Raw genomic sequence first — 12,848 nt, 5'->3', positions numbered from 1 at the left:
GTTTTCTCCGCAAGCACACCTATGTTAATTTGCGGCGAATTAAATTGCTGGGCCACAGGTTTGCAATAAGCCTGCGATATTCGAAATAATCAATAAATCCTACAATGCATTGATTTTCAACATGGATATTTTTCAAAAGTTATTTTCGGCATTGTTGCCCCACCTTAATTTCTTGTTAATATCCTCGGACATGGCAACACGTGATAGGCTGCAATATGCGTGCAAGACATTTCTCTGAATAGCAAGCCTGACTGTGCACTTTTCCTGCACATGAAAGCATACGTCTCCCCCCGTCTGATCACTCGTCACGTTGCCTATGTTTTTCCACGGTGAAAACCGGCTCTGCTGGCTACAATATAGCGAGGATTTACCGGCTGAGGCTGGTCCCTCGGAGACCTCATGAGTAATCTGACCGGCCAATGCACAGTGATGCACATATGGAGGTTTTTGTTTTTTTGTTGTTTTTTCCCCTTTAACTTGACGCTATTTGTTGTACGGATACAATTTGTAACGCCAGCCTAAATTCACAACAAACAAGAAAAAAGAAAAGAAAGAAAAGAAAGGCTGCAGCCTGCTGCACACCTCATTTTCACCTCCGACTATATTTCCAACAAAACACAGCGCACTAACTGAAACATATGGGCCTATAGGAGAAGTGTAGGATAAAGAAAGCTCAAGGTATTGTTGTTGGGAAATGCCCGAATCCGAAACGGTATAAGAAATTACTGTGCGGATGACTAAAGCTGGGCAGATTTCCTGTGTAACATGGGTTTTGCCTTTACTATTCCAAATCTTACGGAGGGGGAAAGCAAGAGTCAAGAGGGACGTACGTTGAGATTTTGGCCAGAACACAAAAAAAGGTCTCCAGGTAGAAAAAGCAAACGTGTTTCTAGGTTTAACCGCATTATACCAACCCGTCAAAATAAACAGTCTTCCATCATTCAAACAAAAGACAATCGCCTACATGGACTAAACTCCAGCTAACCCTGTATATGCCAATCCCCTACCATATCCTCCGCCTGTTACCTACAGCCAGCTGCTATTTGCCGGGCTGGTTTTTAGCAGCAAGCTCTTGCTGGCTGCTGAAATACGAACTTGTCACAGCGACATTATTTGGTTCAACAACGGAGGCTGAGGAAACAACTGTAAACTATGGTAATCGTATAGGGAGTGAGAGAGGGGTACAAAGGGGGTGGAATATCCATTTTTATTGCATCACCTGTCAACGGCGTCCAATGAGCGTCGACTCCGAAGGCATTAATTGATGAAGGTGTCTCCAGGCTCGTGCACCTCCCCTCTGTCATTTTATTTGTGGCTTACCCAGCAGCCAGAATAGCAGCTGTATTGTAGCTCTTATTCTCTCGCTCTCTCTCTCTCTCTCTCTCTCTCTCTCTCTCTCTCTCTCTCTCTCTCTCTCTCTCTCTCTCTCTCTCTCTCTCTCTCTCTTCCTCCCTCCCTCCCCCGTGTCGGTTTCTCCCACTCTCACAATCCTCTCTCCCCCGTTCTCTCTCTCTCTCTCTCTCTCTCTCTCTCTCTCTCTCTCTCTCTCTCTCTCTCTCTCTCTCTCTCTCTCTCTCTCTCTCTCTCTCTCTCTCTTCGCTTCTCGCTATTTCATCCCTCTCGCTGTGGCAGTGGCGTACACCTACCCCTCGTCCTGCTCTCGACCAGAGGGGAGTGGAGCCGGCAGAGGCAGGTACAGGAGACAGCAGACCGGCAGCAGCCCGGCTTGGTGGACACATCCGTCGCATTCCTCCACCATGCCGGACCGGGGCCAGAGGCAAGGAGTGGATGCTGTCGGCCCATTCAACCCTTTCAACACAAGCTTCGTTTAAACTCCACATGTCAAAGTTTGCAATTTCATGACGCAGCAGCAGCAGCAGCCTGGGCGCCTTTAAAGGCATCATCATTGACGGCCGAGTGATCAGGATGCCTTGAGTTTTGATTAAATTGCTGGCTATTCTATTTTTTTTTTCGTTTGGCAGACGGCATTATAAGTAAGAAAAATAGATGGATTAATACAGCCAGGCGGATAAATAAAACATGGGAGACCTTGAGTGTGGCTTTGAGGAAATGCAGGGAGTGAAACTAGGATACCTGCTCATCAAAGGCAAACAAATGTTTGCTTTGTCTCAGGTCTTTACCGACCTGCTGAAGAATATTCCTCGGACCACCGTGCACAAGCGCATGGACCACCTGAACGTGAAGAAGCACCACTGTGATCTGGAAGAACTGCGAAAGCTCAAAGCAATAAATTCAATCGCTTTCCACGCCGCCAAGTGTACCCTCATATCACGGGAGGACGTGGAGGCTCTGTACATCTCCTGCAAGACGGAGCGTGTGTTGAAATCCAACAAAAGGAAGGTGAAGGCCAGCTCCCCGGGGGACGCGCAGCTCGCCGGTGTGTGGAGGGAGAAAGTTTGGTTCAGTTTGCACAGCAGCGCTCCGCAGACTCTGTCGCTTCACAACAAAGCCGGCGGGAGAGAACTCCCTTCGCTCGCCGACTCCAAACTACCTCAGTTTTACCACAAATCCCGCGGTCGGGATTACCGCGCGGCGAGCAAGTCACGTTACAAATCCTTTAAAAACTATGAAACAGCTCAGATAGCGGGCAACTGCGTCACTTTCAACCAGAGACGCTCGTTTTTCAGGAGCGCGGCGAGCCGGCAGCCGGTGGTGTTTCAGTCCGCCATCGCTGCTCAGCCCAAGCTCTCCGGCGCAGGCGGCGACCTCCTTCACAAAAGGAAGAGGAGGCGCGAGGGGGGCGGCGGCGGCGGCGGCGGTAAGGACGGTGCACGGCACTCCTGGAGTAGGAGTAGACACATACACCAACCCCCGGTGCTGCTGGTGCAGCCCAAGTGCTGCAGCAAGGCAAAATCAACCGGGAACGGGACTTTGGACACTTTCCACCTGGGTCACGATTTTTACCTGCACCCAAGACCTCCTCATCATCATCACCATCATCACCACCATCATCATCATCATCACCAGCCTAATTTCCAAGAGAGTTACAGCAGTGACACAGAGTCCAGCACGTACTCGGATCGGGCCAACCACGATTCCGACTTTGGATCGAGCCTTTCCACCACCAGCAACTCCGGGAGCTCGGACGAGGAGGAGGAGGAGGAGGAAGAGGAAGAGGAGGATGACAGCCAGTCAGAAAGTTCGGAGGTCAGCTCGGACGAGGAGAGCTCTACCCAGTCCGACTCCAGCTCGGTGTCGAGCCAGGTTTCGGTTCAGAGCATCCGCTTCAGACGGGCCAGGGTGGCGTCTCTCACCAAAACTACTCTCACCACTAAGGCACCTTTGGTTCTGCAGCCCACTTTCCACTACAATCATCAGCAGCAGCAACAAAGACAACACAGGGCACCGGAACATACTGGCACTTTTGGGGTACTAGACTGTAGTGGGCACAAGAAACACCAGAAATGTGATTTATTATTTGGTGAACTGAAAAATGACTTGAAACCGGGAAAGCCCCTTGAATTCAACTCCACTATCGTTAGAGAGAGCTTTCTGAGTGAGTCGACCAGGGAAACGCTGCCAGAGGTGCACGGTGACCCAAAGAGAGCTGACCATGTGGATGTACTAGTCCTCAATCCATCCGGCCCGAACCGGAATAAAACGTTCCCCTCTGCGCGCAGGATTCCGGGTCACGCAGAGAAGTGTCACCCGGGAGTGAGTTCACATTGCGACAATGACAAAGACCCCACCAAATGTAAAGACAACCAACTTGCATTATCTGTGAATCTGAAGAGAGAGGGAAAATCCACCAACAACATAAAATTGCCCTCTCCTCCGCTCCATGCGGTGAAGACCGAGGCGGAGGAGCCCTCTGTTACCGCAGGCCCCCTGCACGCTGACGGCGGCAGAGGAGGCGGCGCAGTCAAGACGCCTCCTTTTAACATCCAAAATGTTAAAGTCAAAGTGGAGGAGAGCTGCGATGAGTACGAATACTTTAGCCCGAGCCAAGCATCTGGATTTCAGTGTAAAGGAGACAAGACGGATGGCGACGACAACAGCAACAACAACAACGGACACCACCATCTCGGCGGTGACATCAAACAAACAGACCCCCTCAGCAGCGCTACTAAAGCCATTGAGAGCACTGCTGCGAATACAGGGTCTCCCTCTGGCTCTCAGGAATGTAGGACCACTCAAGACCCTCCTTGTGCCGAGGAAGGGGAATACAAAAACGGCGCAAGGGTCAGAAAAAACTACAGGACCCTGGTTCTGGGAGGCAAAAACAAGATTTCGAGAGCGCAGACGAAGCAGAGTGATCCCAAGGCGGACAAGGGCTCGCCTGCTCGTCCCACGGGCGCGGGGAGGAGTTGTGGGGGGTACACTGAGGATTTACCGAGCAGAGACAGACGCAAGCGCCCGGTCTGCGGCGTGACATCGCCCGCAAAGAGGTCGTTCAACTTCATGTCAAATTTCCCGTCTCCGCCGTCGCTGGTTGTCGGCAGCGACGGGGATTTGTGCCCTGCGTACTCCCTGAATTCGCGGAGGGGCCCCGGGCCGCCCCCTCTCTCTCACCCCGTGTGGAGGTGGCAGCCTGGCGGCCAGCCTCTCCCTCCCCCACCCGCTCCGAGAATCAGGAAATACTGAGGCGACCCCTCTGCAAACAGGGAAGGGAAAAAGAAGCTTGTGCACGTTGCTGCGTTGCCGGAAAACCGCCTATACTTTATAGCCTGCAAGTCTTAAAACGAGAGGCAAGCACCTATATGGCTTGAAACTTTTCTTCTTTTTTGTTTTACTTTTGATTTTTCTCTCTTGTGTGTGTGAGAGTGGATTTACATTCCGTGTTGTTTTCTTTTTTAAGGACATTCTCCGATACATGCAAGATCCAGTTGGAGCCTCAACAAACTCCCAGGAACTGCGAGACAATTGCTCGAGGATTTATGCAGATAAAAATCGTATCTTTAAATAAGCTATTCGTCCTAAGCAATAGGCTGTATGGGTTTCAAAAAAGTGTGTTTACGTGACCCCCCCCCCGAACTCAGTTGTTTCTCCTCCGCCTTTATACTCGACCTGTTGGATTGTAGCTATGCCGCCAGGGTTTTCGGTGGTTTGTGTTTCTCTTGCCTCGTAAAAATGGAAGACAAAAAAAAGAAGAAAAAAAATCACAGCGTTACTTGTGATAATTGGGCTATTCTGGAGAAAGTTTGACTTCGTTGTCAAAAAAAGATCAGGGTTTCCTCTTAGCTACCATGTGCCACTCGGTAAATTTCAAAGCTGTGTTTTCTTTTTTGACTTTCACATTGAATGGGCTCATAAACTGCCACACTGGGCTTTGGAAATCTCAAATTCCAGCTTATTGTCAACAGCAGGCTTATTTATCACTGTCTATATCTGCGTAATGGGTGAGCCTTGTTGTCACACATCGACAAGAACTGAATGCTGGTTACCTGGATGGTTTGTGATCTGGTAATCAGACCATCTTTTATTTTTATTATTATTATGCCGCCAGTCTCTTCTGGTTGTGTGTGGCCTATGCTGTATGCTGCAGACACAGCCAGTGTTATATCAGGCCCAGACACAACACAGGCCTTATGTACAGACAATCAAAAGAATAGAGCTCAGGCCTTCATATATCACACTACGGTTAGCTCTCACGGGTTTGTTGGATTCAGGTCTTTATACGGCCATAGCTCCAAATCCGCTCGTCCAACACACACTGATCCGCCACGTGCAGTTGTGCTTTGCGTGTAGAAACTAAACAAGGTTGAAAAAAAGGGAAATGTGACACAGAGAGAAAGACAATGTATACGAAATGTAGCTTGGTGCTGTTGGATTCAGAAGGCGGGGGGGGGGGAGAAAACAAAAACACTCCTGCAACATCCAGCCTGGTGGCTATATGAACGATACTGTAGCCTAAAGCACAGGTGATATGGATAAATGTGTTGGAACTTGGGACACTCGTGGGGGTCTTGTTTCAGCTTTTTTTTTTAGGGTTAGCCGGTGAAGTGGTGTCTGCAGAGACAGCGGAAAGAGGAAAAAAAAGCCGAGAGGTAAAGACGAGGATTTGCTCCTGGTCCAATGCATTGCTTAGACACAATGCAAAATGGGGTATATTTGATGACTATTTGAATTGGCTATTTGCGCTGTGTTTTTTTTTTAACTGCCCCATAGCATACTCACGAGGAAACTGAACGGGCGCGTGGCTGTTTAATTTCCAAATGGGATAAACGCATTGTTGTGTGCGTCCTCTATTTAAATCGACGCCTTTTCTGTCTTTCTTGACTTGGACAAAGAAGCCAATCTTTCAAAGATTTTCCCAAAATTGTTGTTTCTATTTTTTTTTTATTATTTAATGTAATCCCATGGTTTACAGCAACGGCGGCAACACGCCCAGTTTGCAATCACGGTCATCAAAGAGGCATTTCTAACAGCATAAAATATTGACGTGATTGTCAAAACTACGTCACAGAGCCTTAGAAACATGGCCGCTCAGTGAACGTGTTCAGACCCATCTCATTTGAACCCCTCATGTTCAACAGCATGTACGGTGCGCTTTGCTGCAGAATAGGGATTCCATCAAAATATGCCAAAACGAGGATTAAACGCGGTTGATATTGCACAGAAATGTAGATATTTTAAGGACATACAATGTAATTTTTTTTCAGAGGCAGTGCTCTAATTGGCATGCTTCTCTTGTCTGCCGCAAAGAGAGCCCCAGCTTAGTAAATACAGTGTCACATCACAACAAACCAACAGCCCACGAATGTTGTCAGCATTCTCACAAGCTAACCGGTAACCACCAGTGCATTCAAGTTGGCGGATTGTAGAAAACATGCAATGGGAAAATCTGTAAAAAAAAAAAAAGTTAAAAACATCCGCCCTACGTAAATCGGTGTGACTACAGCATACGTGATAGACGTTTGGCCGTTATAACACCACTTCTAAGGGGGCACGGAGACCCGCTTTACAGCGCATGCGGCTTGGGTCCGATTCCAGCCTCGTTGAAAAGCTGCAAAACTGAACTCGTTTTCTCGCTCCTCGACTCCAAAAAGAGCTGTTTTGAACTTCGAAACGACGTCTACACGGTGCAGTCTAGGCTACGACCTGCGCGGTGGCAATGGATAAAAATGGAGGGCCTTCGCATGGGGCGGGCGGGTCCGCTATGTTGCAACAGGGAAGCTCAACCTCTAATCCGCGTGTCAAAAGCATATAGGCTACACTGCATGGGACGAAGAGGAACAGCAGCCACGAACCCAAAAAGCTGCGCTCATGAGGGCACACACAAACACAAGTCACACGTACACACACACACACACACACACACACACACGGGTTACCCCCCTTGAAGGACTATAGCCTATTCTTATGCGTAGTATTCACAATGCATCGTGGAGGGAAGGAGATGGTGGTAATGGCGAATTGGGAGGGAGCCTCCACCGTTAAGACAAATAGCTCTGACTGTGACGCTATCAATGTAAACAATTGCATCATGTAGCAGCTAAAGACTGCTGCCCCCCCCCCACCAGCTCCATTTCCCTTTTCCCTAAAATCCCCCCATCGCCATTCACTCATTTACTTAGCTTTTTGATACAATACTTGAGGTCAGGTTTTTGACATGAAATTTGAAGTCACTGGTTGTTTATATGAAACTGAATATTTATTTTTGTGGATTTTCTTTTTTTTTGTATATTGACTTTGTTGTGAATATAGGACAAATGCACTCGAAATGTAAACTTGAATGGTGAACTTCTTAAGCACTTTCCCTTTCTTTTATGGAAATCTAAAGTATTCATTAAACGCGATTGAGTGTAAATAGGGCTGCGCTCTCTTTCTTCGACTTGGACACTCGTCATCTAATTTTGGGAATGTATGTATGTGTGTGGGGGGGGCGGTCCAAATAGCTTTTATAATGAAGAAACTGACTTGTAGCTGGGCACACATGGGATTTGTCATGTCCCATATTTTTTGCTGCTTATCCTCTCTGTCGTGAGCGTTGTCATGAAATATCAGTTGGTTGGTTTTTTTTGTTTTGGTTTTCACCTTGGATTTATCAAACGTTTTATCGTGTAGATTCCAACTCTCGCGAGAGTATAGACATTCGAACTCAGTAATGATATAACGAGATTCTGTCATAAACCGAGAAGGTTTCAGTTTACATATTGAACCGATAAACTCAGACAGTTTCCAGCTATATATACAATAGAGGTTGACCTATATTGCAGCCGCTAAGGCGAGAAAATGAGCCCTATTACGACTGTCTGTTCGGCCAAAGCTACTACCGAAGCTGCGTCTCAGAGTAGACTGGGATAGATTGAAACAGCGCAGGAAAAGCTGCAGAGTCTCCGTGGGAAAATAGTGCCAAGTTCCCATCATGGGGAAGGACGTCAGGAGGACATCACGAGGGCTGTCAGACGACAGAGTGGCATATAGGCTTGCCTGTAACACAAACAACACACGCAGGAAAACCACATGCAGGCGTGTTGTGCAATACCACTCTGCGTAAACACCACCTACATTTGAGGGTGACAAACCTCATGAAGCGCAGAAACAAAAAAGTTCAGTATGGCAACACTTTCTGAAAAGTGGCGCTTGTTCAGTTTTTGTTTTTTTTCCCCTGCCAGTTTACGTCATCACCTTATGTATCTGCATGCAGTCATGAGACTCGCACTGTCCGGAGATACCCATTGTATCATGTGACTGATCATAAATATTTACAGTAAAAACCCATCTATTGTCTATATTCGTGGACTAACCTATATTTGGTATGTGCCATATAGGCTCTGTTGCGTTACCAGACCATGTTTTGTTTTAGGAGCTCTTGACAGGACTTGCCCACCATGTTAGTTCCGAGCTCACAATCCGCCATGTTTGAAATGATGTTTCCCTGATTAATGGGCTTCTATGGTAGGCTGATAAGCAGGCCGGCGGGTAGAGGGGTTGTCTCGGCCGGCCTGTCTGGTCTCTCAGCATGGCGCGGCTGCAGAAGAGAAGAGGCCATACTGAGAGGAGAGAGAAGCGGCCATTATATTGCTGCCGGCAATTCAGGGTTAAATTCCAGTGCGGATTTGGAACCAGCAGACTGTAACTTCTATAGAATAACAATAGATAGGGTACGTAGAGAGGAATTAAACGAGTTTAACTGCATTTTGAATGAAAACAAAATCTCCAATTTGCTATAAAGGGATCTGCTCTTCGTGTTGGTGTGTGTCTCAGCGCGCACGGGTCTCTGCAGAGCAGCATTGCAATGCACTTAAAATGATATTTGCTGCTCTATCCCAGTCTGGAAAACGAAGTTATGGGTAATGCTGACAGACACAGGCCGCGTTAGGGTCAGCACTTTGCATTGATCTTTGAGACAATTAAATACATGGGGGCTGTCAGGACGTTTTTATGTTTAATCTCTCAGCTGTAAAGGATCTGCCAGTCGTCCAACCATTCTCAAAAGATCATTCAAAAGCTAATAATGTTTTGGTGTAAAAAAACTACATTACATACCAATATGGATTTTATACATACATACATACATGCATACATACATACATACATACATACATACATACATACATACATATATATATATATATATATATATATATATATATATATACTTAAACATATACACACACACACACATATATATATATATATATATATTAGCTATAGGGTTTGGCAGCACTTGGGGGACATTAGTTGATGTTTTCCTTTCAATAAAAATATGTTTTCGTTGACTCAAAACTAGGCCGACCATTTAAAATCAACTGCTCAACCGTGTTCGGCATAAGCTAATGCTCATGGTGTGATCTTCAAGACTCTCTCTCTCTCTCTCTCTCTCTCTCTCTCTCTCTCTCTCTCTCTCTCTCTCTCTCTCTCTCACACACACACACACACACACACACACACACACACACACACACACACACACACACACACACGAACATGTAGCATGATTTGGAGGGAAAAACAACGAGGATTTATCCGAATCGATCTGTGGCTTTAAGAAAGAGCAGGAACACTGAAATGGCAGCGCCTGATAAAACCATTTGCGAACGTGCACAACCCCCCCACCCCCCTCCGTTGTATCGGTGAAAATGCAAAGTTCAAGGATAGTCGACTCAAGTTATCATCTGTTCTCTTCCACTGTCACTTTAAAACGCAATCAACCAATTAAGGTCTCATTTACTGAATCATGGAAACGCCAGAAAACCCAAACACAGATTATCAGAATCATGCTGACGGTCAGACAACGAGTGTGGCCGAACGTGTCTCCGTGACATGACATGTCTGCAGAGACGCGCGCGGTTACGTATCGCCGCACATTGCAAACTGATCCTTTGTTGTGCCGTTCAGCAGGGCGCACAGATAGCTTTGCAACCGCATATGAAGTGTTGCAGGTGACCCGTGTAGCACACTCCTCTAATGTGTCACAAGAAAGTCACGACGGCGTGCATAAAATGAATTTAACCATATCCACGCCTCCGTGTCAAACGCTATCCTCTGCGGTGATTATGGGCGTGTGTTGGTGGGTGACTGTATCTGTATCTGTATCTGTGTCTGTATCTGGGGGAGTGAATGAAGATCTTGGGCACCATGCAAGCGCCACAAATAACGTCGATGTGAAGAAATGTTGCGTGGCAATTTGAGCTTTGTGCGGAATTCTGCTCACGCACAGTTACAACAATTAATTGAGCTCGTACTACGGTATAACTCCGAAAATACACTGCGAAAGTGTGTGTGTGTGTGTGTGTGTGGGGGGGGGGTCTTTAATTAGGTATTAAATAAGCAATCCCTGACAAGCGTCTGTTTTAGTCCGATGGAGCTTCTGTAAACACGGTTATTGGGGGGACGGGGACGTGGTAAATTCCCATATCCAGATCGGCTACAGGGGAGGAATATAGGTATTTGCGGGAAAATCTAAATAAGCTTCCTCAAACTGGCCTTTGTCTAGTTGTGTTACAAAAAAAATAAAAAATAAAACGGAAGTAGGAAAATGTGTGTCGGGTATAAGCAGGTTAATGAAGACTGACTTTCCCTGTTATTAGTGCGCTTCAACACCTTGCTAACTGTACTGGATGAATCACGAGCTGCAAAAGTGGCGCACGTGTCCAACAGTACTCGTGCTAAGAGTTTGAAACACTTGCGGTGCACGAGGCTCCAAACACCTTTCACAGTGCTCAGACACAATAGCACGTCTAAACTTTTTGATATACTTGCAATAAACTTTTTTTAATTGTTACACGTAAACATGGTTGTACACAAAATGCAGATCACGTTTAAAGGAAATCAGTAACCCTAGATTAATATTTTTCTTTTCCACAATAGATTTAACAACACGCCTCCATAAACATGTTAAATTGCCCTGTTATTGCAATTCAGGGGCAGGTTTACAGCCGCTGCCATGTCTCGACATTACCGAGTTCAAAAAGCAGGTTAAAGGTCCATGGACTTAAATGGCCGTATTTACCACGCGCGCACATTCATAAGCTTTCATTTGTCATATAATAATTATTATTAATATTCCGTGTGTGTGTGTGTGTGTGTGTGTGTGTGTGTGTGTGTGTGTGTGTGTGTGTGTGTGTGTGTGTGTGTGTGTGTGTGAGCGTGAGCGGCAGCCCTACACAGGAGCCGGGTCAGGAGGAGTGTATACGGAGCAGTAGGGAGGGGAGAGGACGGTGTGGATAGAAGCACAAGGTGAACTCTGAACCCCACCACAAGCCCGATGGACACTATGGCTGCTGTTGCCCTTTTTTTTCTTCTTCCCATTTGCATTTGATTTAAACCCATTGTCATTGTGTAACCTGTGTCGTTTAGCATGTTTTTGTATTGTCTAATAGACCACGGTTAGGTCATCATCGTCTTTTTGAAATTAACTGGTGGAGAATTATTATAGAATATTAAACCCTAGTTTGAATATAAGAGCATCACTTTGGAGGTGTTAAACTCACGATGCCAATTGCAGAAGAGGGGGAAATTAAAAATGTTTATGGCCGGCTATGTGATGATAATAATAATAATAATAATAATAGTTGCATTTCCTGAATAATATATAGGTAATTGTTGATGATAAATTGGTCTGCTGTATTGGGCTTGGTGGCCGCGTGAAGTCCCTGTGGTTGCGGTACGAGCCGTCAGAGGCAGTCGTAACGCCATCTGCGGTGCAGCGAAGGGCTTCCTTGCTGCGCGAGGGAGCGGAGGAGACTGACGTGAGGCGCGGGCACGCAGGGAGACCCGGGCAGCTCGGAGAGAGCAGAGCAGAGCGGGGGAAGGGGAAAAGCAACATGCGGAGGTCTTGTGGTCGGTCATGGAGCTCAAGTCGATTGCTAAGGCTTTTTATTTGAGAGAGAAAATGGAGAGAGGATACACCGGTTGCATGTAAGTCCGCTGCTATTTGGGGCGTGTAGTATTTAGCATGCTAAATAAAATAAAGCAGCCATTATCAGTAACTAACAGGTAAACTATCATAAAGCCCCTCTGAATGCGTTATTGATGCAGTTGCTCAGAGACATGCAGCCAATCACTCCCAATTCAATGCGTTATTTATCATGTTTGACAAGTGGGAATTGTTTATATTCCCAACATCAAAGCTTTAAAATGTTGATATAATTCTCGCAGGGTCTTTTAGTGAACGTTTGGCCTCTCTAATGTTAAAATGAAAACAAGGAAATGTAACATTCAACCATTAAAGCGTCGCAAACGACACGCGATCCAATGCAGTTTCATTTTTCGCTTCCAACGTTGCAAAAAAATAGATTGTGTTACAGTCGGTCGACTTCTCCTCTTTACTCTTAAGACAGGAGTGGTCCGCCCACTGTTTTTTTGGGGGGGGGGGGGTAAACAGACTTATTATGTTAAGATTAAAGAGCTGTGAAGCGTCAACGCGGGACAGACATGGA

At 46.4% G+C, this 12,848-nt stretch overlaps 1 protein-coding gene across 1 annotated transcript; it reads left to right on the top strand.

Annotated features, from left to right (window-relative positions):
* Nucleotides 1–2,040: 2,040 nt before the first annotated feature.
* skida1 (SKI/DACH domain containing 1) lies at nt 2,041–4,605 on the top strand. The gene has a single exon (XM_056299897.1). It carries the CDS (start codon nt 2,041–2,043, stop codon nt 4,603–4,605), a length of 2,565 nt encoding a protein of 854 aa, XP_056155872.1.
* Nucleotides 4,606–12,848: the final 8,243 nt, after the last annotated feature.

Source organism: Lampris incognitus, chromosome 19 (assembly GCF_029633865.1).
Source record: "Lampris incognitus isolate fLamInc1 chromosome 19, fLamInc1.hap2, whole genome shotgun sequence".
Classification (NCBI taxonomy): domain Eukaryota; kingdom Metazoa; phylum Chordata; class Actinopteri; order Lampriformes; family Lampridae; genus Lampris; species Lampris incognitus.
This window is presented reverse-complemented; position numbering and strand designations above follow the sequence as displayed.

What these genes read in the sequence shown, in the direction of transcription:
- skida1 (XM_056299897.1), top strand. Translation starts at nt 2,041, where the DNA reads ATGGGAGACCTTGAGTGTGGCTTTGAGGAAATGCAGGGAGTGAAACTA.